The sequence below is a fragment of the Chroicocephalus ridibundus genome, chromosome 22 (assembly GCF_963924245.1).
Source record: "Chroicocephalus ridibundus chromosome 22, bChrRid1.1, whole genome shotgun sequence".
Lineage (NCBI taxonomy): Eukaryota > Metazoa > Chordata > Aves > Charadriiformes > Laridae > Chroicocephalus > Chroicocephalus ridibundus.
In genome coordinates this window covers 6,168,447-6,196,295 of record NC_086305.1, presented here as the reverse complement: position 1 = coordinate 6,196,295, position 27,849 = coordinate 6,168,447, and the positions used below count along the sequence as shown (strand labels likewise).

General features: G+C 54.0%; 1 protein-coding gene across 1 annotated transcript; it reads right to left on the bottom strand.

Annotated features, from left to right (window-relative positions):
* Positions 1 to 12: 12 nt before the first annotated feature.
* TMPRSS9 (transmembrane serine protease 9) lies at positions 13 to 25,090 on the bottom strand. The gene is made up of 20 exons (XM_063357801.1): positions 25,004 to 25,090; positions 15,979 to 16,130; positions 15,005 to 15,132; positions 14,471 to 14,538; positions 13,872 to 14,047; positions 12,687 to 12,728; positions 12,232 to 12,345; positions 10,695 to 10,866; positions 10,193 to 10,467; positions 9,889 to 10,025; positions 8,369 to 8,687; positions 7,287 to 7,458; positions 5,639 to 5,910; positions 4,818 to 4,954; positions 3,224 to 3,584; positions 3,015 to 3,131; positions 2,068 to 2,239; positions 1,475 to 1,740; positions 820 to 956; positions 13 to 325 (listed from the first exon to the last, which is right to left on the bottom strand). Exons 2-20 carry the CDS (start codon positions 16,100 to 16,102, stop codon positions 164 to 166), a joined length of 3,351 nt encoding a protein of 1,116 aa, XP_063213871.1. The 5' UTR covers positions 16,103 to 16,130; positions 25,004 to 25,090; the 3' UTR covers positions 13 to 163.
* Between the last annotated feature and the right edge of the window lie 2,759 nt (positions 25,091 to 27,849).

Here is a 27,849-nt window from a genome sequence, read left to right as displayed (position 1 = left end):
GGTCACGCAATACTGGCATTTGCTTAATACCTGCAGGCCATCTTCACCCCTTTGCAGCATCAAAAAAAAAAAAAAAAAAAAGGTACATTATCTGAGGGGTTAGTGCATCCTCTGGCGAGTACTCCTCTCATTCGTCGCCTTCCCTGAGTGGTGAAATGCAGCTTCAGAGCTTGAGGTTCTGCGCAATCCAGCCCTGGACAGCTGTGACTTTGGTGTAGACTCCAGGGAAGTACGGCCTGGCGCAGCCATAGCCCCAGCTCGTGATTCCTGCCAGAAACCACTTCCCTGAGGGTTCTTTACATGCCAGGGGCCCACCTGCGTCGCCCTGCAGAGAGAGGAAAAGGGTCCTGTCTCAATCCAAAAAGGCAGCCCAGCCCCCCCAGCTGTGGCGTGTCCTTTCTCTCTGGGATATAGGAGCATTTGCTGTCCTGTTCCCCACCTCCCCGGGAGCCTGCTTCCAAGCTGGAGGACTACTGCTCAGCGGTGGACTTGCACGCACAATCTGAGGTTGGGGTTCCGGGACACAGAAGACCATGTTTGGAGGCACAACAGGGTCATGAAATGGGCTCCGTGGTATCCCTGTGGTCTCTTTGCTTGGCATTAACCTCCCTCTACGTTTCCCTGACCTGTCACAGGTTGGGCAAGCAGAACGAGGTGCCTGCAGGATGGACCTGGGTCATGGCAACAGCCAGTGGAGATGGATGGACAGACAGCTGAGCCAGGGGAGGCAGGGCAAGGCTCTCCTCAGAGAAGATAGCCGGGGGACTTGGCACAAGGTGGCCCTGTTGCAGCCGCGGTGTTTGCTGCTCTCGCACTCACTGAACAACTGTCGACGGAGCCCTGGGGGAAACCGGCACACACCATCCTGCTGCTGATCTGGACAGGGTAGAACTTTTTGCAGGCCTGGTCTCCGATCATGTTCACTGCTGCTTTTTGCAGGTGTTTTGACATGAGACCTGAGGAGAGAAGTCATGGCTGTCAGCTTGGTGCAGAGCACGTCAGAACCGGCAGCACGTGTAGGAGCGGGGTCTCTGCAGCGTTACTTGCTTGCCAAAGGGGCAAGCACTGGGAAAGTGAATCAGGCCTGCGTCCTCCCCGGCAGAGCAAGCACGGGAAGGTCCCTGTGGTGTGCGCTTTGTCAGGCAGCTTGGCTGACCAGGTAGAAATGGTATTAGGAGGGTGGTCGTGCTGCAGACGCCCAGCTGGGGCAGCTGCCGCAGGGATGGGGAGCACAGCAGCTGGCACGTAGAAAGCTTGGGAAGGCTGCAAGAGGGCAGAGGTGTAACGAAATGGAGGAGCACAGTGCATGGCGGTTGGGAAGGAGACTGTGGTGACGCCAGGCCTTGCCCAGGTTGGTATTCCCTGCAGGGTCCAGCCTGGCATGGGGAGTGGGTATTGTAAGTGTTTGGGGTCGCGGGGTAGGTGGCACTTAGCTTGGCCATCAGGGATGTGAGGGAGCCCTCTCAGCCAGTACCTCCTTCCTTCGTGGAGCCCCAGCCTGTGATGAAGCACCTGGCTCCTTCATGGAAGATGTGTGAATTGTCTGGGAGACATATAGGTTTGATGGTGTTGCTGAACTTGACGGGCATGTTCAGCTCTAGAAGTGCCACATCGTAGTCCAGGCTGTAGACATTGTAAAACGGGTGCTTGTAGATACGGAATATTTTCTCCATTTTGCCATCGATGCCACTCAGGAAAGGTGTCCCTAGAAAGGCCACCCACATTTTGGGGTCACTGTAACTGCAGAAAGACAGCAAACCTGGCAGTTAGGAGCATGGCCTCACAAGGAGGGTTGTTCCTCCACTGGTGGGGCTGGGATGCACTATGGCCACGCCTTGTGAGGCCAGGACCCCTGTCTCCATCACACTGTGGACATACCCAGGCTTTGCTCCACTCCTTCCTCTTCATGCTTACCTGTAGGGGCACACCTGTAACAGGGAATGCGTGCTTCCAGTGGGGCACAGCATCCCAGCCATGGTGCTGGACGGAGAGGAAGGGGAAGGGCAGGCGGGCTGGCAGGAGCGAGGCCAAGAGTCAGCTGTCTTCAGTAGCCCGCCTCAGACTTACATATCAAAGCAATGAGCTGCAGAGAGCAGCCACCGGTCGGCGATGAGGACAGCCCCGCACTTGTGCTCCTTCTGCCGAAGCCAGAGACTGACTTGCCAGGGCCATTCTCCTCGCGCTGCAGTGCTGCCACCCACGATCTTGCTGAAGGCCAGAGAAGTCGTTATGCCACAGTCTGGGACAGAAGAAGAGGCAGCGTGGTTTTAAGTAACCATAAGTGAAAGCGATAGCTACCCTCCTTCCATAGTCCGTGCCATGGGGCGGCCTTCTGGGAGACACACACGGGGCAGTAGGATGTGATCACAGAGTCGTAGGGTTGGAAGGGACCTCTGGGGATCACCCAGTCCAACCCCCTGCCAGAGCAGGGTCACCCAGAGCATGTTGGACAGGAACGCGTCCAGGTGGGTTTGGAATGTCTCCAGAGACGGAGACTCCATCTGACGAATGTCATTACCCATCTGAGGCGAGGCTTGGCAGACATGTATGTATGGTTTGGGAACTTTTACATGTTATCACAGATCACACCTTCCAGGGATGTGGTACGTGGGGAGGGGAACGTTTGGATGGACTGGCTGAGCTGTCACCCAGCAAGGAATGTGCAGTCCAAGGAGTTAGTCCCAGGGATGACAAGACTTCTGGGCTGCCACGTTCTTCTGAGCTGTCTTGCCAGCTTGTACTAGCAGACCAGAAGGCCTGTGTGCTGGGAAATGGGTTCTAATGCTCATAGCGTAGGAGGAGAGGCCACATTCCCTGGCAGAAAATTTGGATGCTGCTCGCCCAGCTTTATCTTATTGTAGGCTCTGGCAGACCAAGGAGGACCTGGACCACAAGGGGCTGGCCCAGCCCCCCAGCGTACAACGTGGGGCCCAAGACAGCCCGTGTGAAGTTGGTGGGTTGGGTAATGTTGAAGAAGGCTGGGCAGCAGGCGCGGGCAGCAAAGCGGTACTCACCACAGTTGCGCTCATCGAAGCCGTTGCTGCAGTCAACAATGCCATCACATTCGGGATTTTCTTTTCCAATACAGACCTTGCTGGAACACTTGAAGGTAAGGCTGGTACAAGGCACCACTAGAAGGCAATAACCCATGGGCTGCTCAGTACCCTGTGCTGGGGCTGGAGGCATCCTACCAACACGTCAATAAATCTGTTGTCAATTTTACCTGGGGCTTGGGTGGGTTTGGCAGGCTCAGTGGTTTTCAGAGCTGTGGGGGTTTCTTTCATGGTTGTGGTCGTCTTCATCTCCAGGGTGGTTCTGTCGATTGGACTTGCAGCTGTTGTGCTGGGCTGGTGGGTGAGGATGGCTGCAGTAGAAGTTCTAGTGATGGCTGAACTGGAAAGGGTGCCTACGCCAGGACTGGGCGACTGTGAGATGGTATCCAGGATCCAGTCTTTGAGTTTGGTAATTCTGGAGTACACACCGGGTTTCATAGCCTGGGCACAACCAATTCCCCAGCTCACGATGCCGGCCAGATAAAACGTTCCTGGGGTCACCTCACAGGCCAGGGGTCCTCCTGAATCTCCCTGAGGAAGAAGCAAGGCAATGGCTGCTCAGCTCAGTATCTCCCCAGGGGGAGCCTACCTGGGGCTGCCCCTCAGCCACACTGAGAGGACTCGGCTTGCCCCAAACTCTTCTTTATCCAGCCCCGCGGGGCTGTCTGCCGCCGTGCAGTGTGTGTGCAAGGCATGAGTGTGCAGAGGCTGAAACTAAGGTCCATGGCTCAACCTGGCTGCCCAGGTACAAGTGGCATTTGTCATGAAAGTTAATAGCTACTGATGGCACCTCTCCACGAGTGAAGGGCAGCCACCACCAACTACCACTGTCTCGCTGCCACAGAAGGAGACCTGCTTCATCCAGGACTCCGGTCTGGCCAGCCAGAGAAGTGGGATGTTGGGTTAAGTCATGCTCAACTTGGATGGAGCTTTATTTACTTTTCCAAAGCCCCAGGGCAGTCGTCTGAGTTTTCTGAGCTAACGTACACGTGGATTACATGAGCCAGCAGTGTGCCCAGGTGGCCAAGGCGGCCAACAGCGTTCTGGCTTGTGTCAGGAGCAGTGTGGCCAGCAGGAGCAGGGAAGTGCTGGTGCCTCTGTGCTCGGCGCTGGTGAGGCCTCACCTCGAGTGCTGTGTTCAGTTCTGGGCCCCTCTGGACAAGAGGGACATTGAGGTGCTGGAGCGTGTCCAGAGGAGAGCGACCAGGCTGGGGAGGGGTCTGGAGACCAGGGCATGTGAGGAGAGGCTGAGGGAGCTGGGCATGTTCAGCTTGGAGAAGAGGAGGCCGAGGGGAGACCTCCTTGCCCTCTACAACTCCCTGGAAGGAGGGTGCAGAGAGGTGGGTGTTGGGCTCTTCTCCCAGGGGAATAAGGACAGGACCAGAGGAAATGGTCTGAAGCTGCGGCAGGGGAGGTTTAGATTAGATATCAGGAAGAATGACTTTACTGACAGAGTGGTCAGGCACTGAACAGCCTGCCCAGGGAGGGGGTTGAGTCACCGTCCCTAGAGGTGTTTAAGAAACATCTAGATGTGGCACTTCAGGGCATGCTCTAGTGGCACAGATTGGAGGGGTTTTTTTGTGTGTGTATGGTTGGACTCGATGATCTCAAAGGTCCTTTGCAACCATGAAGATTCGATGATTCTGTGATTACAGCCTGGCCACAGCAGCTCGGTACATATTTCCCAAGGATGTGCTGAGGCTGTGAGTTAGCCCAGCTTTCTGGAACAATCCACAGAAGAGCAGAGAAATCCCAGACTCTTACCTGGCACGAGTCTACCTTCCCCTCCAGGAAGCCAGCACAGATCATTCGGTCCGTGAGGGAGAAGTTGTAGAGAAAGTTGCAGGTGTTTTGGTCTATGATGCGCACAGAGGCTTTCTGCAGGACCTCGGGCTTGGTGCCTGCGCAAAAACCACAGGATTAGTGAGTGCAGCAGAGGGAAGCGGGAACTAACGGCTTTTGGACTGACCTAGAACCTACTTCAGGGAAATAGCCTGTAATCCCACACAGCAGGTGAGCCCTGTATGGGCAGCCCTGGAGCTCCTGGCTCGCCCCGGGCTGCAGTTTCGCACCTGGGCAAAGGACACTGCACACAGGCAGCAAGTTTCTGTCGTGACAGCCCGTGGTCAACTGTTAGAGGGACAGTCGGGCTTTTTTTGGTAGCACGCGTGCCACTGTCAGGCCTTCTCCCTGCGGCGGGATTTTTGCTTTTTCTAACTGGCCGGAACGTCTTTGCGACTGAGCACGCTGCTGAGGCTGACGCACTGTCACCGCAGCGCGACAGCAGGCCCCCGAGGCAGTGCCCCGCTCCGGCTTCACGTGGGAGAACTACCGAGAGCAGCCCAGCAGGTTTCTCCTGGTTCCTGCTCTCTCCGTTTTCTTGTTTGCTGGTGACTCCTAAATAACTGCGGTTTAAGGATGAGCTCTGCGCGCCCTTATTCTTGTGTTTCTGTCAGCTCCCGACTGTCCGTTATTGTCCCCTGTCCTGGACGCTCCCAGGACTCTCTGGTCGCAGTGGAACAGGCTGCGCTGCTGAGTCTGTCACTGCTCCAGAGCAAACCAACTGGAGATGCACCACCGCTTACCGTTCCCTTCCTGGAGGTCACCCCATCCAGAAATTATGCATTTCTTGCCAACAGGGAACTTCTGCACAGCAAGTGGGAGGCAGATGGGCTGGATGTATTTGTTGAAGACAAGAGGTCTTGCCAACTCAAGTACAGCCACATCAAAGTCCAGAATAATGGGGTTGAAGAGGGGATGCTCGATCACTCTTATTACGTTGACTTTCACGGCATTCCCATCCGTTCCATTGAGTGATGTTGTGCCCACGGAGGCTTCAATCTCTTCTGGATTTGTCCTGCAAATACATAAGCCTAAGCATGCGGATATGAATAGCACAGCCTAGCATGAATTCTGGCATTTAAAATTGCAGACAACTTTAAGCGATCGGTGTTTGAAACCTTACTTTACAAAGTAAGGTCCAGCACGCAGACGAGCAACCCTGCGGAGTCAGGCCCAAAGAACCGTTTCCAGCAGTGGCACGTGTTGGATGTCTCCTGAGGAGCAGGTAAACATGTAGTAACCCTCTCCTCACCTCCAGAAATTTTTGATTTCAGGCATGAAATGTCTCTACATTCAGTAGGTCTTGATGGATTTTTGTGGTTTATTCCTTTTTTTTTTTTTTTTTTAAAAAAACCCATATGAATTTTAAACATTCAGCTTAATGACATTTATGACAAACTGCTTCCTTTTGATTGTTTTCCACCTGCTCTTGGTGGTTACTGGATCTTGGGGAAGCAGTAAGAAGGCATTCCCTAAACCCTTGGTCTGTACCCTTCGTAACTGCGTAGTCCCTGTCACACACTCCCTGCCCACCCAGGTGTCTCTTTTCCCGAGTCTGGTCTGATCTATTTTGACACGTTTGTTCGGGATGCGGTTCCGCACCCAGCTCATCCTTGTGCCAGCCTTTTTACCGTGTTATTCTAGCACTGCGTGCCATGTTTGAGAAGTCGGTACGCTGGGGATTACCAGCAAAATACTGGTAATCTCAGTTCTTTATCTAATAATTATCTAGAATAATATCTAATAATCTATTATCTAATAATAATCTAATTACTAGCGTTCACTTGCTCTTTAATTGCCACTGACACAGAACTGCCGTGTGTCTCGCTTCACACCTTGCATTTCACTTGCTGCTTTATTGCCCAGCTATTTAATGCATACGGTTGTCTTGAAACTCTTCATAGTTAGTCCCCCACCCTTTTCGGCCTTCAGGAGTTTTTATTCTTGACTAACATCGTCTTCTTGCTACTCCTTTCTTTATCGGGGTTGTTTATACGTCTGGGCTTGGGCTCGCTGTTTAACAGAACTACGCGGGATTGACCTGCCCCCTCTTCCCTTTAACAGCTGACTACACGTCTCTTATTTCCTACGTTACAGCCAATTTTTAAGGTTAAATTTCTTGAAGAAGCTCTCTGGTGGCACCTGTCCTTTTCCACCGTTAGATGTGTTGTCCTTGCTACCTGCCAAGGCTACTTTAACCTTTCCCTGCCGCCCCGCAAAACCCCTTTTACGATCAATCAGTCTCTAGCCATAACAACCATTAACGTCCAACGCGTGTTCTTGTGACTCCAGTGCCACAGCTGTGGGTTTTTTGGCCACGCGGCCACTAGACAGCTCTGTGCCGGGGGCGGGCGAGCTGGAAAAGCAGGGCTACCAGAGGTGGACTCTTACTCATTGAAGCAGTGAGCTGCCGACAGCAGCCAGCGGTCCCCAATTATGGTGGCTCCACAGAAATGCCTTGAGTCTTCTTTCAGGCTGACTTGCCAGGGGATCTCTCCTCTGGAAGCGTCTGTTCCTCCCACGATCTTGCTGGGTTTAGAGAACCCAGGTCGTCCTCCACACTCTGAACGAAAGGCAAAGCACGACTGGTGAGTACTCGTAGCAGGAGAGCAGCGAGGAGAGACTTTTGCTGTCCCTGACCAGGGAGCCTGAGCAGGGGCAGGTCAGGGCTGAAGCGTGAGGCATCTCCCCGAGCCCTGCCTGCCGAGCCTGGCAGTCCCTGCTGGTGGCCATAGAATCATAGAATCTCCATGGCTGGAAAGGACCTTTGAGATCACCGAGTCCAACCATACAATGCGCAGCCATACGCGGGCTTTCACCCAAACTGCTGTTCTGCATCTTGCTCTTGGCAAGTCCTTAATCCTGTGCCTCTCTCGAAAGCAAAGTAACCAGCGGCTCTGCCCGTCGTAGCCTTGCCATTCCAGATAAAAAGTTAATCCTAAATGTAGAAAAATATTCTACATCTGCCTCTCCCTGCAGAGCTGCTGGGAGGGCTCCTCGGAGCTGACAGGTCATCCTATAGACACCTGCCCTCCCTCCGGGGAGAAGATGCAGGGCTGCTGTGAAGTTGCAGCCGTCAACTTTGAACTGCTGGGAGGTCCTTAGGTGGTAATGAAAAGTGAGTGGTCAACGGGTTAAACAGCGTCAGACGCTGCTGTGTCTTAGTACCGTGTCCTGGGCTTGCTGGAGCGGACCAATTGCACAGACCGCAGACAAAATTACGCATTCAGTTGCACAAAGGAACCCATGAAAGCAATCTGCACAGGTGCTGAGTGCCTTTGCCGGGCTGCTCTGGGCTGTGCCGGGGCAGCCAGGTAGTGTCACTTGGGCCTTGGCCCTTAGCGCTTAGGCAGGGGCTGTGCGGGTCACCCTACTGATGGCCATTTCAGCTCAGCGGAAGAACAAACCTGACGTTTGGACCTGTACCAGCCACTCTTCCTGCCGAGGTGCACCCACCCTGTGGGTGCTCATACCTTGTGGTCTCGAGGCAGTCGCTGGCTTGCCGGCAGCCGGGGCTGGTGAAGCGGTGGGGGTTGCTCCAGTGATGGTGGTGTTGAGCTCTCCAGAGCTGACCACGTTACTCTTCGTATGGAGGTGTATTGGAGGGACAGTACGGGCTACGGAGGCGGGGAAGGCAGAAATGGCGTTCAAGATCCAGTCTCTGAGTTTGGTAACACGTGTGTAAACTCCGGGCCGCCTGGCTTCAGCACAACCGATTCCCCAGCTCACAATTCCCGCCAGGAAAAACTTGCCGGATGGTTCTTGGCAAACCAGGGGCCCACCAGAGTCACCCTGCAAGAGAAGACAGATGGTGAGCTCTCCGTGGGGATGCTCCGAGGTTGCCCTGGCCGCCCTCAGCGTAACTCTGCCAGACGGTGTCTCTCTGTCCCTGCGTATCCCAGCTCACACCTGCTTATTTACTCCAGCCTGGGGATGAGTGAAGCATCTCCTGTGCTGGCCTTTGGGTGCTCCCCTGTGTGGGCAAGCCATCCTGCTATTAAGCAGTAGCCTTGGGCCCTTGATACGCCAGAAAAGCACAAAGGCATCCTCCATAAAACCTAGGGTAGCACTTCTACTGGTTTAATAATGTATTAAACTGCTGCTCTTAAAGGTAAAGCCCAGCAACCCCTGAACCGCCCAATGATGGGTGTTCGTTGCATGACACAGAAGCCAGGAAGATCACGCTAAGCTTTGCATGATGTTTTCTTGATTTGGCCTAGGGTTCCCTGGCCGATTCTTTGCTACGGTGGGTCCATAGGAGTGTCACTGATGTAGGACATGTGGGGTCTGTGAAGCTGGCAGGGCCTTCTGGGAGCTGGGTTGCTCTAGGTGAGTAATGAATAACCAGGTGGGTCATGCTCATCATCCAACCTCGAATCTCCCGTTCTTGGCCCCTTCTCTGGTGTTTGTGCTGCATTTGCTGCAGAAATATGAAGTGCTACCACCAGAGAAGGGCAGTTTTGCTCAGCTGGTGGCTGGAGATATGAAGGGCCCTGCCAAACCACGGGGAGAGGCATAGCAATCAGAGTCCTCCTCTCACAACACAGCCCTCCTCGTCCCACGTATTGTGAAAAGCAGGATTTTCTCCACTTACAATTCCAAGCCGGATAAAGGCTAACTAGGGAAAACACCAAGTTGTTCACCAAAAACTGTTGTGTATGTTTTAGTTTCCACTGCTGCCCTTTACCATCTGGCTTTTGACCTGAGGACCTACCAGGTACGTTGGTAGTGCCAGCCCTGATTACAGCTCAGGAAGCAGGGAAAAGTAGTTAAATAGCCAAAAGAGCCCCTTAAAGAGCAATGTCCTACTCCAAGCTAGGGAACATAGCATCATTTTTGTCTTCTGCAGTCCCTGACCGTGCTTGGCTCCAAGGCACAGCCTCAAACCTAGGGGGGGAACCATGACCATGCTTCTTGAAGTGCTGCTTGGTGCATCCTGGGAGGGAAAGGACTCAGGTGGGGAGGTGTGCCGGCTTCCCTGGGTGAAGCTTACCTGGCAAGAGTCGATTTTCCCCTCCAGGTAGCCAGCACACAACATCCTCTCTGTGAGGGCATGGCTGTAGAGGCTGGAGCACAGCTTCTGGTCCAGCAGCTCCACTGTTGCTTTCTGCAGGAACTCGGGTTTCACCACTAAAGGAGAAAGACGCCAGCATGAGCTCGCGGCAGGTAGCCTTGCGTGGGACCAGCCGCCCGTGTTACAGCCCACCCCGGCTGCCCAAAGCACGGCCTGAGCTCCCTCCCCCGGTGCCTCCTGCACTGCTCCCACCCCACCATGCCGTCTGCCACGCTTCGCTTACAGAAATCCTCCTTGAGGTAGCCCCAGCCGGAGATAAGGCACTTTTTGCTGGCGGGGAAGTGATGCCCAGCGTTCGGCAGGCACACAGGCTGGATGTACTTAGTGAAGGTCACGGGTCTCTTCAGCTCCAGCACGGCCACATCGTAGTCAGCCGTGTCGGCGTTGTAGGAGGGGTGCGGGATGATGCGTGCGATGCCCATTTTCACGGCACCACTCTCTGAGCCTCTGAGGGAGGTGGTCCCGGTGTAGGCTGCCCACATGGCTGGGTCCGGAAACCTGGAAGAAAGACAGCCGGGACCGTGGGAGCGGGCAGCCAGAGGATTGCTCCGCAAACCAGAGCCTGGTGTGGGTGGTGCTGCCTCCTGCCATCTGCTCTGGGACAAGAGCTCCCCGTGGCTTAATCTGGGAGGGGAAGAAAACCAGTGTGGTACATGGCTGGAGATATGGCAGCCTTTGGAAACGGGAGGGGGGCGGGGGGGCAAGCTAGCATGGCTGGAGCTTACTCAGTAAAGCAGTGAGCAGCAGACACCAGCCACTTCTCCGTGAGGATTGCAGCGCCGCAGAAGTGCTCGTTGTTTTCTCGCAGGCTGACTTGCCACGGGAACTCCCCTCTGGATGCCTCTGAGCCGCCGACAATCCTGCTGGCAGTCTGCATGGCAGGGCGGCTCCCGCAGTCTGAAAGGGAGGAGAGAGACGGAGCATCCATCGGAACCCAGGGGCAAGGAGAAAAGCTGCTTCAGCTTCATGCACGCTCCCAGCACACACTCAGCAGCAGGACATTACAGCTGTGTTGTTACAACTGTGCAGACCCTGTAAATTCAACCAGGGCAAGTGCAGGGCCCTGCACCCACGTCAGGGCAACCCCCAGCACAAACCCGGGCTGGGGGATGAAGGGATGGAGAGCAGCCCTGAGGAGAAGGACTCGGGGGTGTCGGTGGGGGAGAAGCTCCACAGGCCCCGGCACCGTGCGCTGGCAGCCCAGAAACCCCCCGCAGCCTGGGCTGCATCCCCAGCAGCGTGGGCAGCAGGGCGAGGGGGGGATTCTGCCCCTCTGCTCCGCTCGGGGGAGACCCCCCTGCAGTGCTGCCTCCAGCGCTGGGGCACCGACAGCAGAAGGACACGGAGCTGTTGGAGCGGGGCCAGAGGAGGCCCTGGAGATGCTGGGAGGGCTGGAGCCCCTCTGCTGGGAGGACAGGCTGAGAGAGCTGGGGGGGTTCAGCCTGGAGAAGAGAAGGCTCCGGGGAGACCTTCCAGCCCCTTCCAGTCCCTAAAGGGGCTCCGGGAAAGCTGGGGAGGGACTCTGGAGCAGGGAGGGGAGCCATGGGACGAGGGGGAAGGGTTTTACACTGGAAGAGGGGAGATTGAGATGAGATCTGGGGAAGAAATTGTTTGCTGTGAGGGGGGTGAGCCCCTGGCCCAGGTTGCCCAGAGAAGCTGTGGCTGCCCCATCCCTGGAGGGGTTCAGGGCCAGGTTGGACGGGGCTTGGAGCAACCTGGGCTGGTGGGAGGTGTCCCTGCCCAGGGCAGGGGGGTGGAACTAGATGATCTTTTTAAGGTCCCTTCCAACCCAAACCATTCTGCGATTCTGTGACATTGCCAGGGATGTCACAGGGCAGACATTAACCTGCAAGCTTGTAAAAGAGCACTGCAAAGCACTGGCCCATCACAGCATTCTCCCTGAAACTCTTCTAAAGCAAGGAATTCTGGAGAGAAACATCTTGGCTAGTTTGACAAGCTCAGCCACTGCCTCGTGATCAGCTTCTAGCAGCTTGTGGGCATGTGGTGCTTGCCCAGCATGCCAGCCCACCAGGAAGGTGGGCCTTGTCATGACCCTTTGCAGCTGGTGGTGGGACCAAGGTGTTCCTGGGGTACAGTACCCCTCATCCTCATGCAGCCATCTACTACTGGCCTGACAAGTTGTGCTGTGTCCTTGTCTCCCTTCAGTGCCCAGAAGCCCAGGGGTGTTACAGCTGCCAGGGTCCGCAGCAGTGGGTTGTGGCCCGTCCCCCATGTCCAGGAGACCTGCTGCAAGGGACTCACCACAGCCCCTTTCATCAGAGGCATCAGCGCAGTCTTTTTGGCCATCGCATTCGGGGTTTTCTTTCCACACGCACTGGGTGTTACGGCAAGTGAACATGTCTCCAGGGCAGCTCCCTGGGGACAGCAAGGCTTGAGTCACTCGTGTCTTCTGCCGCCCTCCCAGCAACCGTCCCCCGGCTTCCCCAGGGACAACCACTGTGGTGTCCTTATCGCTCTGCTCCCTGGCAGTGCCAGAGTCCCTTCGGGATGGAGCCAGGAGCGGAGCTGCAGCTCTTGTTGAGCTTGCAGGGGGAAAGAGGGGCAGGGCCCTGGGCCACCAGGTTATGAAGCAGATGGGGCGCAAATGCCTCTTCCTTCTGCAGACTGGCCACCGGTAAGGAGGAGGCTACAGGTCAGGCTGCAGAGCGCAGCCAAGGAGCTGGGGCAGATGGTCCTTCCTCCTGCCCGTCACCTACCTGATTTCAGTCCAGGTCTGTGGGGAGAGACCTCACTGGGACCTGTGACAAAATGGAAGGAATGGGGATCAGTGAGGGCGTCCCAGTCGGGGGCACGGGACCTGGGTGCTCCCGTAGGCTGTGCTGCTCCCGGGCCAGGCCTGGCAGAGGCTTCGCTTCGTCTTTTCCTCCCGCCTGGCCATCACCTTCCCTGCCCCGGGGCCAGCAGTGAGCTCCTGGCCCTGTTCCCTTCCCGGGGCCCTTCCTCAGTCTGCCGCCCCACGGGCAGCGGAGGAGCAGCCACCTACGGCCCTGCGGGCTGCTGGGGCGATGCCGGGGGCAGGGAGACATTCCCAAGAGCCGTGGCAGTGAGCTGCCTCCCAGGAGCAGGCTCCGCGGCTGAAGCTGTTGCCTAAAGCCGAGGGGTGTCTGTGCACCTCCTGCTGGGGCTGCACAGGGCTCCCGACGAGGCAGGGACCCTGCCCGCCATGGCAGGGAGGGCAGAGGAACCCACACCTTCACGTTTCTCAGGCATACGTGTTGTTTTTTTTTTAAAATCTGTTGGACCTGGAGTCCTGTGGCCGCATGCAACTCCACAATCACGGAAGGAAAGGAGAATTTCTAGTCAGGTGGTTTCCATGAAGAATTAAAATATGAGAACTATCTACCTAAGCAGGAATTATTGCTACAACTCTGAGGACCGCCTAAGGGCTGCTGTGTGCTTGTAGGTACAGACAACCCGGCAATTAACCTTCTGAAGCTTGACCTCCTGTCCCTCAGGCCGGTTCCAGGTGCTGCAAGAAAAGCCAAAGAAGCTGCAATTTATGCTTTAGGCTCTGATGTTGCTGCAGGTCCCCAAAGCAGGCCAGAGAGCAGCAGGACAGAGTTGGCGTTGGCGGGGGGCCTGGGGCCTCCCCATGAATGTCTGTTGAGCAACCGCCAAGATTTAGGCACGTTTCTGCTGCCGTCTTCTGAAGCCGGTAGCACCTGGGAGCCAGGCAGAGCATCTTTTGTTGGTTTGCTTGGGTGCCTGGCAGCGTCTCAATTTCTGACGTTGCTGCCGGGCACGGAGCCTTGACCGGACGCCCAGAGCAAAAGCCCCGCAGCAGTTTGGCTGTCTGAGACACAGCTTTGTGGTTTTGCTGGTGTGACCTTTGGTGGCAGCAGCGCCGGCGCAGGGCGCCCTTGCTCTGGGAGGAGCGTTACCTGCAAGAGACGCGGAGGATATAGTCCCATAGGCAGCCAGGGAGAGACCCTGCTCCTGCAGGGCAGCCGCCAGCCCGTGCCTGAGAGCTTCCTCCTCCATGGTAGAGCTCAGGGGCTGGGAATCCTGGACGGCAAAGCGGAGGCGGAAACGGACAATCACACTCGAGTTTCCATTCCTGCTGGGAGACAGAATTAATGGGTACATTGGCTCCATGGTCAGTACAAGGGACAGGCTCTTCTGCTAGTTGCCTTCGGGGAACTCGAGGGAAACAAAACTAATTCTTAATAATTTAAGGTGTAAGTTTCTCTGGAGTTGTGCTCTGGGTTGAAATGGTCATTTGTTTTTTTTTTTTTTCTTTGGCCCAAAGTTCAGCTTTGGTTGAACAAAGCCGTTCTCCTTTCCAACTGCATTTCCAAGTGAAAGAATCCAGAACATTGGTGCGAGCCCAGAAGAAAATCCAGCCTGGACCAAAAAGCAGTTTCTCTTTGTACTAGTTTTGCACAAGAATGCAGGTGTGAGCTCACCTTCCTGGTGGAGCTTGTCAGAACGCCCTGAACCGTGAGCCGCGGAGACTGCGGAGAGCGCTGCCTACACTCACCTGTAGCCCAGGATGGTGCAACCAGTGCAGCTCCAGTCCAGCTGGGAGTCCTGGAAACTGGACAGAAACTGCAAAGCAAAGAATGGTGGTCACACACTTACCAGGGAGGCGACCCCAGGGAGATGGGACTGGATGATGCCTGGGATTCCGCAGGGAGCTGCAGGCTAGCCGAAGCATCTTCTCTTGTCTCTGCAGCCAGCAGGAGCACCTGTGCCCAGCCCACGTGTAACCCTTTTCCCACCCTGACTCAGGGCACGAGGCGGCACGTCCCTTCTTCGTGCCTTCCTACCGCCTCCCTTTTGCACGGGACAGACCTCAGCACACATTTCCCACTCTACAACTGTCTCTTGGGGCCCTGACGTGGCCTCTCAAAGTGCAGCTCAGCCCCATGGCGTACCCTGCTGATGTTTAAGAGATCCCCGTTTCCCTCCTGCCCTTGGCATCCCGATTCTGCTGAATGAGGGCAGGCGAGCTGGGCCCTGGGCAACCACCACAGTCTTTCCCAAGTCTTCTGGCAAGCCCAGATCAACTCACCAGCCTCTCAAGGGCGGGCGTCAGCACCCTGTAGTAGTCCGAGTTCTGCGTCTGCAAGCTGCTGTTGAATGTGATTCCTCGCAGCTCCACTGTGTGCTCAAAGCTGGTCTCTCCCGCGGGATGACAGGCTGTCAGAGAGGGAAGGTGTCTGTCAGAGTCACAAAGGACACACGGAGGTTTGGGGGCCATGGCCGGACCCAGCCTTCCTCGCTGTCCACTTTGGAACGTCAGTCCCCCCTGGTCTGAGCAGCTTGCCTGTCCCTGACCACCCCCGGCTGCCTCGGGGGTGCCCCGTAGCCATGCTGGGCTACCCCACACCCCATGCAATAGGAACATTTTGCAGTGAACCCATTTGAACTTGAAAACGGTGGCTTTTTGTCAAGCCTGAAACAAAAGTTAACGGACAGGTGGGTACAACCCAGCAGTGCAATCCCAGATCGGCCCCAGCCGTGCAGGAACAGGCTGGGGAAAGGCGTGCTGGGCGTCAAAGCCAGCTTAGAAAGTGGTGCTGTAACGGTAGAGCTGGGCTGGCACGTCAGCTGCGGGCCACGCCAGGGCGCATCGGGCCACGGGGCAGCAGAGGCAGCAGGAGGGGGGTGGGAGAGGCAAGGAGACGGTGGCCGTGCCCTGGATGAGACAGCAGAACAGGCCACGGCCAGTGGCGGCAGGAGGCTGTGACAGGAGATGGCTGGGGCAGCGAGGTACGGTGACAGGAAATTTGGGAGTCACAGGGAGAGATCAGAGGAGAGGAACAGAGCATATGTGTCACGCGATACTGAAGATAAAATGCTTTGAAGTCAGCTATTCAGAACATGAGTTGACTACAGCCCTCGCAATTTGTGTGTACGCGGGGAGAGTTGATCACAATTTGTCCTCAGCAGAAGGCTTCTGGGGATTTTTACTATGAGGACTGTGCAGACTGTTTCTTTTTTGGAGCAGATAAACTGAAAGAACGTACCCGGCTGCGCACTCACCCAGCAGGATCCCCAGGTAGAGGGCTGTCACGCTGCCCACCACGGCAGTGGCAACGGTTACCTTCCAGCAGCGGGCCCTCGGTCCCCTTCTCTGGGTGCCTAGCACTGCCTTTTCCTGGTCCATGCTGTCTGAGCAGCTCCACAACTGGCCTCTGTGATTAAAAAGAAAAGGAGAAAAAGGACAAGACTGGGCTGAAACGTGACATGCCAGCTATGGCTACCCCGGGAGCTCCAACCAGCGCATCGTCACAAGAAGTAAAACTGCGTCTTCTGACCGTGCCTCAGGCTGCAGTCAGGAGATATTACTAATATGTCCGGGTTGTAGGACCTGAACCCATCAACCGTGGTGGCCCCTCCCTGTCTGGTTCCCCTTCCCTTTCTTCCGAGGAGGCCACAGCTGAGCACGGCTATGGCCGTTGTGAGTACGAACCAGCCTGATGCCTCCGTCTCTGTGCTCTGCACGGGTGCTTCTGGTGACACAAGCTCTGGGTGAGCGCTCTTCAGCAGGCAGTCCTCCAGGTTTGCTTTAGCAACAGGTTTCAAGGTCCTACCACCGAGGACGCCAGGGTGAACTGGTACACCAGCTCATGGCGAGGGATGAATATAGACCGGGCTTGGCATCTTGGTTTTCTCACCCCTAGTAAAGATCCAAAAACCAACCAGTGTCGCTAGCAGATGCTTTGGAGCCGCAGTAGCAGGTGGAACAGTTAAGTCGCAAAGTACAAAATTTATCTAAAAAGTAATCTTTAGGCCTGCAAATAACAAGACCAGGCTGCAGTCACATCCTTAAATATGAAACTCTGCCGTCTCAATGGGGAGCTGTGGAGCGAGACCTGCTCGGCGCTCTGGCTGTCAACGTACCAAAGCCAATTGGTATTGAAAACCTCAAGAATCCTTGACTGCTTCTGCTGGATCATTTGGACCTGGCTACCGAAATCCTGACGCTAGGCTACTTACGGCCCCATGGTATATGCTACGTCGATTAAAAGTGGCTAAGTAATAAACCTCGCCCCGCAGCGGTTTGTGAGGCAGGCTCTAGGGTGAGGTTTCACATGTAGCCCAATGCTCGTCCGTATTTTTGCAAGAATTGCGAAGGAAATATAAAATCACAGCCAGTGAATTCAGTGGGTAACAAAACTCACTACAGCGTTTAGCAGAGAGCTCCCAAGTGCTTAGTAAAGCAGAGCAATTAATACGTGCTTTAATTACAGCTATGCTTCTGTCCTGATGAGCAGTTTCTCCTTCCCTGTGGTCAGCACTGGTGCTTCCAGTATTTTGCCTCAAGTGGTACGAATACCCTGCACAGGAACCAAAGCCCCTTCGTGTGATCTTTCATGCCTCCTGAGATCAATACCTTTCAATACCCTCCAACCTCAACAATTCTATGATTCTATGATTCTATGTCAATGTCTTCATGCGCTTAAGCTGCTCGGAAGGGATACGGTACTCCAAACATCATCTCAAAAATGCCCCAAATGGGGCACTTCTATCTTGTTTTTCTGTCTGCACTCTTGCCTAGTACAAGCCAGCCTGTGGCCGGCCTTCTTTTCCACGTCATCAACAACTGGGTATCGGGAGGAATGAAACAGCCTGGGATATCCTGCCTTACCCATGGTCATTCCACCGGCCATGCTTCAGCCATGTTAGTCTTTGCAAGAAGCCGAGCGAGACAAGAAGGGGAACGGATTTCCTTTGGCCCTAAAAACGTATTAAATTACTGGATTAATATTTATCTCGCACGGGTAGGAAGAAGACACACAACCAGTCCCTTCAGATTGGCGCACAAAAGTCTACGTGAGATAATTTAGTTGGTCAGATTGAAATACATGGAAATACATGGCCAAAGGTCCAAAGTTCCTCCGTTTCAGGATGAGTTTTTTGAGGACTCAAACTCTAGCTGCCGGGAAAACAGATTTACAGGTCGCACCAGAAGGGTCTTGGCAAGGAAAATTAATCTCTCAAACTTACTCTGCCTAGATATTGACGGCTTCAACTGCATAAAACCCACTCAGCTTTTCCTTCCTTAGCCCCAAATTCTGTCCGGCCGAGGGACATCTTGGCTGGTCGCTTCTGCCACCGTCCACTTCCTACCGGTTCAGAAGATGCTGTGAGCGGTTGGGCTGGGAGAGCAGCTGTTTACTGGTGGTATAAATCAGGCTGTGAGTTCAGCGAAGAGGGAACCTGGGGAGGGTCAGCCTTTTCTAATGCAAATGCATCCAGCCATGAAAGAGAGAGAGGGAAGAAAGGGCACCCAGGACACAGGGAGCGGCAGCACCGTTTCAGAAGAGCTTTTCAGCATTTTCCAAGAGGCGTCAGCAGCTCTTTAAACTGAACCTTCTAGATAAGAGATTTTAAAAGGTCACTTCTTTGTGAACAGACAGAAAGAAAGGAGAGAGGAAGGGATGGTCCGTCCAAGACGTGTCTTTTTTTTTATAACAGACCTCCAAATATTCCTTTTCAGCTGTATGAGCCTGGCAGCGATAGGCACTTTGGGCCCCTGTGTTTTGCTAACAATATCTCCATTTGACAATTCAGCTCTGGCTCAGAGGAGACAGGTAGCAAACATTTTTTCCAGTGGTCCTCGTGACCTGAATACATACAGATGAGCAATTCCCTCCTCTGCTCTTCCAGTGGCTTTTGAAGTCTTGCGGAACGTGGAAACGCAAAGAGCTAGTCCAGCTGTGCTGCCCAGCGCCACCGCGCTCTTACTGCTGATGGACTTTAAAGGAAGGACAATCGCATCTGAGAAAAAAAAAAATTGCCATCATGGACAAAACGGGCTTTGGGTGGGTGTTATTTGGACAATCCAAGTTAAATTGAACGAATCTTGGCTGCATATAAAAAGTCATACTACAATAAAAGGTACTCGGGACCCTAGAAAGAAGTTCATATCATTGATTACGCAGGCATTTTAACTGGAAAAATAGAGTATTTATAGACAAAGAAGCCTTCTGCTTCCTGAAACAATCAAAACTTGTCTTCTTTGCTGTCCCTTTTAGCTTTAGGAAAGTTTACTTTCTTTCGGTGTGAGTGGCATGAGTTAAAAAAGAATTAAAAAGACAAGTAAAAGGAAAGCCTGTCTTGCAAGAGCAAAGGAGAGATTGGAAATTTTTTTTTAGTGAAAGCAGATAAGGACCATCCATAAATACGTAATGGAGATGCGTAGCAAGGAGCTATATAAGTTGAAAAACATCGTTGCATAAAATCAGAAGAGGAAAAAGTAAATTTTAGTGGCAGGGGCAGAAATTAGGCGAGTATTAACAGTCAGAGGAGCATGAGTTTTCAGTAGGAATGCTGCGAAGAAAAAGCACGTTGGTATTTTTTTGCCAGATTATAAATTGTGAGTGGCTATAAAATATGATGCCCCTGATAGCAGGGGCAGGGGGAAACTCCGTGACCTAAGAGAGTCCTTCCAGTCCTGTCTTAGCGGGGTTTCTTCTCACTGCGCCAGTTCAGCGGGGAAGGCATGGAAGACGTGCTACAAAGTCAACAAGAACTGTTTCGTGAAAATAACAATCTCCGGCTGTCCCCAAGGATCTGCCGAGATTCCTGGGACATGGCCACCGTCTCTTCCGCTTCCTGGCCACTCAGGGTTTGTTTTCTCCAGGGGAGCCTGGATTTTGCTCCAGGGCAGCCTTGAAACATTCCGTAGGATTTCCTTGCAAGATGTATTTTATTTCTCGACTTGTTCAGGCGGTGAAATTTCAAAATATAAAGTACGAATACCCATTTAGGCGTAATATTTCTTCTAATTAGCCAAACTGTCACTAACACCGGCTCTGCTCGTCAGGGAGGGCAAGGAAGTAGCGCGTGTGTGTGAGAGCAGGCGGGTGGGCTCCCGCAGGGGGCCGGGGGCAGGTGACGCCCGGCAGCGGCGGGGGGAGACGGCAGGGCCCCGGGAGGGAGGTGCTGGGTGTCTGCCCCTGCGCTGGGCACCGGTCACAGACTCCCCAGGGCAGGACGCTCCCTTTCAGCCTGGTGAGCCCCGTGCCGTGCACACCCGCGAGACCGGCCCAGGGCACACAACTGCTCTGCGCAAACTGTGCTGGTCCCCGGTTTTAGGTAGAAACTGGCTTCTTGCAAAATGTGACAGCTCCTGAGGCTGGGGTGCGACGGTGACCCCCCAGCAGTCTGCTGACGGCCACCCGGCAACAGGGCTTGCTTTTTCTTCGTTTACCTCCACATTCCCTGGCCTCTTGTCTTCCTCTACTTGGTATTTCTCTTCCTTTGCCTCTGCTGCGTCTTTCTCTTCATGTTTTCACCTCCCGAGGCCTTTCCTTCCACCTTCCCAGTCCTCTCCAGCTCTTCACGCTTAGTCTTTCTCCCTTCAGAAGAGGAATGCTCACACTCCTACCTCACACTGCTTTGCCCCAGGCTCCCTCCTGCTCTTCTCCAGCTTCTCCTGTTCCCCGTCTGCCAGCCCCTGGCACACGAGGACACGAGCCAAGCCTCTCCTCTGATCTGCTGACCAGAGGAAAGAAACACGGGAAAGAAACAGTGACACCCATGTCTTCAAAAGTCAACTTCTTGTACAGAGAACAAATGCAAGAAAATCCTACCGTCCCCAGATGGCAGAGTCCAGGGTGTTCTGGAGTATTTGTGATTTATCCCATATTAAGTTGGAACCATGACAGGGTAGCCTGGCTCTCGGCACGGTAACACCATGTCTGCTGAGCCTTCAAGACACGAGGGTTGTAAAACTGTTTCATGGTCTAAGGTCACGCCTGTAAGTCCTCACCCAGACAGAGCCTTTGCAAAATGATGGCATCGGTATGAAAAATACGCGACTTGCTTAAGGCAGACAACAAGATCAGCAGCAAATCCACCTGCAACTTCAGGACGTAATGAGCATTTGGTCAAAGGTGAGTGAAGGACTCATGATTTTATCACCAAGATAAGACTTGGTGGCACTTCAGAGGAGGAATACAGCAGAAGCAGAATCATTTTTCTCCAGAAGGAGAAAGCCCAAAATACAAGACTCCAGCATACCTCGCTTGGTGGCTTCACCATCCAAAATCGCTGGCGCCAGAACACCAAACCACACCTGTGCCACCAAACCACAAGCTTGAGCGGAAGAGAGAAGACGGTCAGTTGCGGTCAGTGAAAGCAGAAGCATGACCAGAGGAGCTGAAGGGATGTGGGTATGCGAACAGGTCTGTTGGCAGAGCCTGGTGCAAGAAGAGTCAAACCCAGTTATCACAGTTAAAATGGGGTCAAGCCTTGTGAATTTTTCCTAAATTAGGAAAGTAATTGGATGCAAATGGGGCTCAGCAATGATTTATAACCAGAGGTATCTGTTGGGTGGTGGTGCAGCGCAAGGACATGTCAGCCTGGAGAGACCAAGAACCATGTGCCAGTTCCCCCTTATGGCTTGAGGACACCCCAGGACTGCGCCATGAGTTGGGCTCCAGAGGGGGAAGGGAGTGTTGGAATAAAACTCTTGCTTCCTGGTGAGCCCATACGTCTTTCTTTAAATCTTCTGATGAGTTGATGATATGCCATGAAAGAAAGCCCCTGCAGAAACAGCAGCCAGCTGGTAGAATCACAGAATTTTGGGGTTGGAAGGGACCTCTGGAGACCATCTCCTCCAACCCCCGGCCACAGCAGGGTCACCCACAGCAGGTGGCACAGGAACGCGTCCAGGCGGGGTTGGAATGTCTCCAGAGACGGAGACTCCCCCACCTCTCTGGGCAGCCTGTGCCAGGGCTCTGCCACCCTCACAGCAAAGAAGTTCCTCCTCATGTTGAGATGGAGCTTCCCATGGTCAAATTTGTGCCCGTTACCCCTTGTCCTGTCCCCGGGCACCACTGAGAAGAGCCTGGCCCCATCCTCCTGACACCCCCCCTTTCAGTATTTATAAGCGTTGATAAGGTCCCCCCTCAGTCGCCTTTTTTCCAGACTGAAGAGACCCAAATCCCTCAGCCTTTCCTCATCAGAGAGGTGTTCCAGCCCCCTCAGCATCTTGGCAGCCCTTTGCTGTCCCCTCTCCAGCAGTTCCCCGTCCTTCCGGAACACAGAGAGCGGCTCAGCATCACGCCAGCTGGAGCAGACACTACCTTCCTAAGCACCGACAAACTGTCCACGCGACCAGCAGACACGGTCAAACCAGGTTTGGCTGATATAGCCGCCTTCTTTCGCGTGGCATGAGCATCTCCTGCCAACAGGCTGGTTCCTTGAACTGCCCCAACACTGCATTTCTTTAACACTTTTGTTTTAACCCACCTCCAACTTCCGTAACTGTGCAGGTAGAGCTGTGCGCGTCCCCCACCTCTCTGTAGGCTAACGCGTAGTGGGGCTGTGCTGCGTTTGAAAGGCTGTACCCTTCTTCCCGGCAGGAGGGAACACTGTCACCTAAGACGCTGCGGACCCTGGGCTGAGGACGCCTCCATTCTGTTGAGGTAAGCGAGCGAAGAGCCCCCAGCAGCGTCAGCCTCCAGACTGCCAGCAGCCTGCACGAGAACAAATCTGCGGCGGGTGTCACCGGCCCCAGCCGTTCGGTTTAGGAACAAGCCCGGCTGCCTGCTCGCTGCCCCTCGTGGAGGCGCCTCTGGTTCAGCTGCAGGCCTGCTTTCAGCAAGCCCAACGACACTGTGCGACACTGTGCGGGCCTTGTTTATTGTCCCTCTTGGACTTCAGATGTCTCTCAATTTACAAGTAAGAAGATCCTCTCCCTGCCTGCCAGCTCCGCAGCCTCAGCTGGGGCATGACAGACAGGCTGAGCTCCCTGGTGCTCGTATTATCCCTGGTAACAAAGGCTCTAACATCATTTCCACCTTGGAGACACTCAGTCCCCAGCTCTCCCTTTGGTAACAGAGTACGGGGCAGATTTGTACCTGCAATTACTTTTTAAACTTTTAGCCGTGGATCGCACAGTAAAATAAAGGCTGCCTTCCTCCCCCCAGCCTGTGCTGGCTTCACAACTCTGTGCGGATAGTAAATACGGAATACACACAGGGAGTATCCAGTAAGCAAGGAAGTGCCATTTTTGTCCAGTTACTGTTCACAATAGGAGCACTATATAATTTGATACTTTTCATCTCATGAATGGCCAAGAAAAACTCAACGTGCTTCACTCCTTTAGTGACAACCACCCTCCTCCCTTGGACACTGTGTCTGGCCCAGTGCAAAAGCTGGGGGAGAAATCTTGATCCCGATGAAGTTGGTGGACATCCTGGGACCAGAGGCTCTTGGAGGAACAGGGGCTAAAGCAGATGTCTTCATTTTGCATATAATCCCGTTTTATTCTTTCTTACCATCTTACACACCTTAGAAGCAATGTGTAAATTATATTTTTATTTTTTTTTGTATCTAGCTTCAGCTGTTATTACAGTTTGAGAGGTAGGCATTAATGTTCATGGGCAAAAAAACCCGCCCATGCTACCCTGAAACCAGTCATCTGCAATGCCTGCTCCCTCAAAGGGAGAACTGACATAGAGAAACCAGTGAGAAGGCAGAAATTCACGTAGAGAAACCAGTGAGAAAGCAGGAATTCACAAAGAGAAACCAGCCGGTGACGAAAGACATCAGTCAAGCAGGGAACTCACAGCGTCTGAGTCAACGGCATTTTGGGCATTGACTTCAGAGGCTGCAGAATGAAACCTCACGCGTACCGATGCGGGACAGTGTCACCTGTGAGCTCGAGTGCTGAGGCTGCGTGGCCACGTACAGCTTCTGTCAGCCCCTCCTGCCCGAGGAGACCCTCCCCGAGCACAGGCTGCAGGATGCTGGCGCAGCCGTGGCCAGTGGCCTCCTTGGCACCCTCACCCGCCGGGACCTCCCTTGAGCATGGCCCGGGGAGACAAGGGCTGAGCCCCCTGCAGGGCAGCCTCACGGCTGGAAGACAAGCGGGTGCAAAGCAGAGTGACGGCACTGTCGAGCCCTTTCCTTCAACCGTTGGAACAAAGCCCCATCCAGCTGCAGAAACGTCTACTTTAGCTCCAATGATGGTGCTATTCCAAGCCCACGGAGGTGGCTACGAGGTTTGTCCCACGCCAAGGACAAAACTGGTCACAGCCACCGCTGTGTCACTAGCGTATTTCACACAGCAATAACATTGCTTATTTTAGCGTTTAGGTCTGTGTTATTGCTAAAGCTGCACTATTCATTTCCCGTGAAGCGGGCAATGAACTTTCTTTCCAGAATATTTCATAATTCGTGATAGCTTTTAAATGATGAAGACCATTCTCCTTGTTTGGTTTCCAGAGTGTTAAAAAAAACTAAGACGTTCCTCCTTATCCAGCACTTGCAGAGGAGAGGGTCCAGGGATCACTTGCCACCAACGCTCACCCATTAAACCACCCACTGGGTGTAGCTGGAGACGTGCTGGTTCATAGACGAAAGATGGAATGTTCTACTTCTGTAAGGCGCAACTGGCCCAAGTGCCAAACTTCCGCGTAAATTCAACGGGGAGCCCATTTCTGTGGCCAGTGCTGGTTCCTTTGCACTGATTAGCAGAACAAAGCCCCTCCAGCATCACTGATTTCTTTGCGCAATGTGCTCCCAACGCCACCCCCCCCCCTTCCCGAATCATTTTAGAGTCACATGGAATGGCAAAGCACTAACAAGCACTCCGGGATCACATAAGGAAAATTATTTAGCCACAAGCGACTGAGGTTATTCGCGCCTCTTACTTCAAATGCAAGGTGAGATGTTTCCCCTAACAGGCAATAAACCCAGGAACAAGCAGTTTCCTTGGAGCCGGCAAAGCGAGAGGAATTTCCCCAAGCACGGGGGCAAAATCCAGCGGGGAGGAGCAGTTCCAACTCCCCACTTGCCTGGAAGTGCCCGAGTGCAGGCAGAGCCCCCTGCCCGAGCCCTCCGGCCCCAGCCCGGAGGGGCTGGCTCTGCCTGCGCTGCCCACCCGCCTTGGCTAGCGCGGGCGGGTGTGTGGCCACCGGGACGGGACGCGCCCCGGAGCAGGGGGCAGCTACCCGCGGAGGCGCGGGTTACCCTCTTCCCGCCCGAGCCAAGAGCTCGACACCTCGAAGTAAATAAAAAGGACTGTTAAGAAGGAGCAGGAACTCACCTGCTTTGCTTTTCCCGTTGCCACCGAGGTGGTTTTTTCCCTGGAAACCTCCTGCCCCGGCGCGGCGGCTGCCGTGGGCTCCCCCTCCCCGGCGGCTCTGCCTCTGGGGGGGAGGGTGGGAGGCACACGGGGAGTTTGCATACGGAGCTTAAAGGCACAGGCTGAGGAGCAGAAGCGGTTCACCTTGAAAAGCTGGTTTGTTTCTTCACGGGGCTTTGGGTTTGAGCACTATTCCCCCCCCACCACCACCCGCTTGCCCGCGTTGGGCGCTCGGGAGAGACGCCCCCGCTCTGGCCTCCCCCCAGCCCGCGCTCGCCGGCAGCTCCCGTCCGCTTCAGCGGCGTCTCCCCGGCACGACACGGAGCAAAAGCCGCTGCCTGAAGCGCTTGGCGATTCAAACCAGCGGCAGCGACTTCGCCCCCCTCCCCGAAACGTGTCGGCCCCACGCATCGAACCGCGCGGGCGAGCGGCTACCGAGCCCTGTCCCGTGCACGCAGGAAACAGAAAAGGGAGCACTTTTACAAAAAAGCCACTCATTTCCTCAAGGGCTGCCAAGATGCTGAGGGCACTGGAACACCTCTCTGATGAGGAAAGGCTGAGGGATTGGGGTCTCTTCAGGCTGGAAAAAAGACGGCTGAGGGGGGACCTTATCAATGCTTATAAATACTGGAAGGGGGGGTGTCAGGAGGATGGGGCCAGGCTCTTCTCAGTGGTGCCCGGGGACAGGACAAGGGGTAACGGGCACAAACTTGACCATGGGAAGCTCCATCTCAACACGAGGAGGAACTTCTTTGCTGTGAGGGTGGCAGAGCCCTGGCACAGGCTGCCCAGAGAGGTGGGGGAGTCTCCGTCTCTGGAGACATTCCAACCCCGCCTGGACGCGTTCCTGTGCCACCTGCTGTGGGTGACCCTGCTGTGGCCGAGGGTTGGAGGAGATGATCTCCAGAGGTCCCTTCCAACCCCCGCCAGTCTGGGATTCTGTGATTTGTCAGTCGGACATCTGTAGCCCTTACAGTCCATCCTCTATTTACCATCTTAACAATCTCTGTGCGAGGAAACGGCCTCGCTGCTGCACGGGGACAGGCAGGGATTACCTGGTGTCACACACACCTATAGTAGAGGCCAAAACTGGACGGGGTTCCTTGTGCTGAACCTGATGTTTGAGCCCACAAGTGACTGCCAAGAAACACATGAAAAACTGAGAACTGGTTTTCTTTGATGTGAATTTTTGCCTGCCACTCGACACCGTCAGCTCTCACCCAGTTGCCATTTCTGATCGTAAGTAGCTTCAACATCAACAGCATACTTCAGCAGTTAGTGTGTTTAAAGAGCAAAGCAAGGAAAGAACGTAACATTTTTAAATCATAAAATGATCATAGAGACTTCTCTGAAGCTGGTTTTGACAAGAGCGTATTCTTTCATTCCTGACATCGGCTGTCCCACAGACCTCTCCAGACCGAGCAGCAACCACCGAAACCTGTTTTAGGTTTCCCCCTGAGCACCCATAACAAAGACTCGAAGACTCGGCTGGTTAAAATTCCTCCTGCAGGTTCAACGAACCAGGAAAATGCAGGAATCTCTGAATGTAAACGCTTTTGTCTGTAGGCGAGCCAGCGATCGCCACACGCGGCTCCTGTCCTTACTGAGAGGGGGGGGAGAGATACGGCCGCAATGAGGGAAAAATCATCAAAACCTCGTGGGTGCATTAGTGGTAGAAGAGGTTAGGAACGAGGAGTAGCAGTAGCAGCCGCTGCACTCCCACTGAAGGAGCTGGGAGCGACACATAGAAGTTAAACGAGAGGAGCCGCTACGCATACGGTCACTGGCAACCAGACTGCCCAGCTCGGCTGGGGCCACTCTGCTCATCGCCCGTTTGCTGCGCCCACCGTTGCGGTGTACGGATAACATAAATGCTGTGCTAAAGCAATAAAATACTCGAAATTCAACAGAGCGGCAGGGAAAAACATCCCGCCGTACCAGAAGGATTTAGACGCCTTTAACAGTATTTAGCTGGTTTGCTACGACGCGGGACGGAGCGCTGAAAAGGCTTTGCCCAGGGTACGTAATTATTTCAGCGGCCAGAAGACGTCTAGGTAGGAACCACACAGCACAGAGGGCTTTACATCAACGGATTTCAAAGGCCATTCTGCTTCCCGGGAAAGCCTTTTTACTGAGGGCATGGAAAAAAAATGAGGGTGAGGTTAAACGGTCGCGTCTCCTGGTTGCCTTCCCGGGGAGCAACAGCCAAGAGACGGAACGGTGACAGAAAATAACAGCTTATGGCAACTAATCAGAAATTCAGGGTTATTTTAGCTCATCAGAACCTCAATGTGATACATCAAGGATGGGTGGCGCACGCTCTGCAGCACCAACCCCAAGCCGCATTTTCAGGGCGGATTTTAACCATTTTCTTTTCCTGCCCTTGGAGGACACATTTCTTAGAGCTGAAAGGAACAATAAAAGCGGCTGTTGATTTCACTGTGTTTTAAGTTTTGCCTGCAGAGCAATAAAACAATCAAAATATAAGCAAACATAGGAATGGTAGAAGAAATAATACTCATAGATAAGTTTATGAGGAAAACTGAGAAGAAAACCACTTTTTTCTATAAAATCCAATTCTGCACTAGCGATTTTTATAAATATAGAACCGTGATGGTTATGTGCCTTTCTCTTGCTAGGAGTTTCCCCCTTTTTTTCCCCAGAAATAGTATGGAAATACTGAGTGACTCAGCGACTCCTTATAAATGGAAGTTCTTTGACCTTTGCTGGAATTGTTTTCAGTGTTCAGCAGCCACCGAACAGCCCCGGAATGGCCTCAGCATTGTGTCCCTTTGCTGACCTCCAGC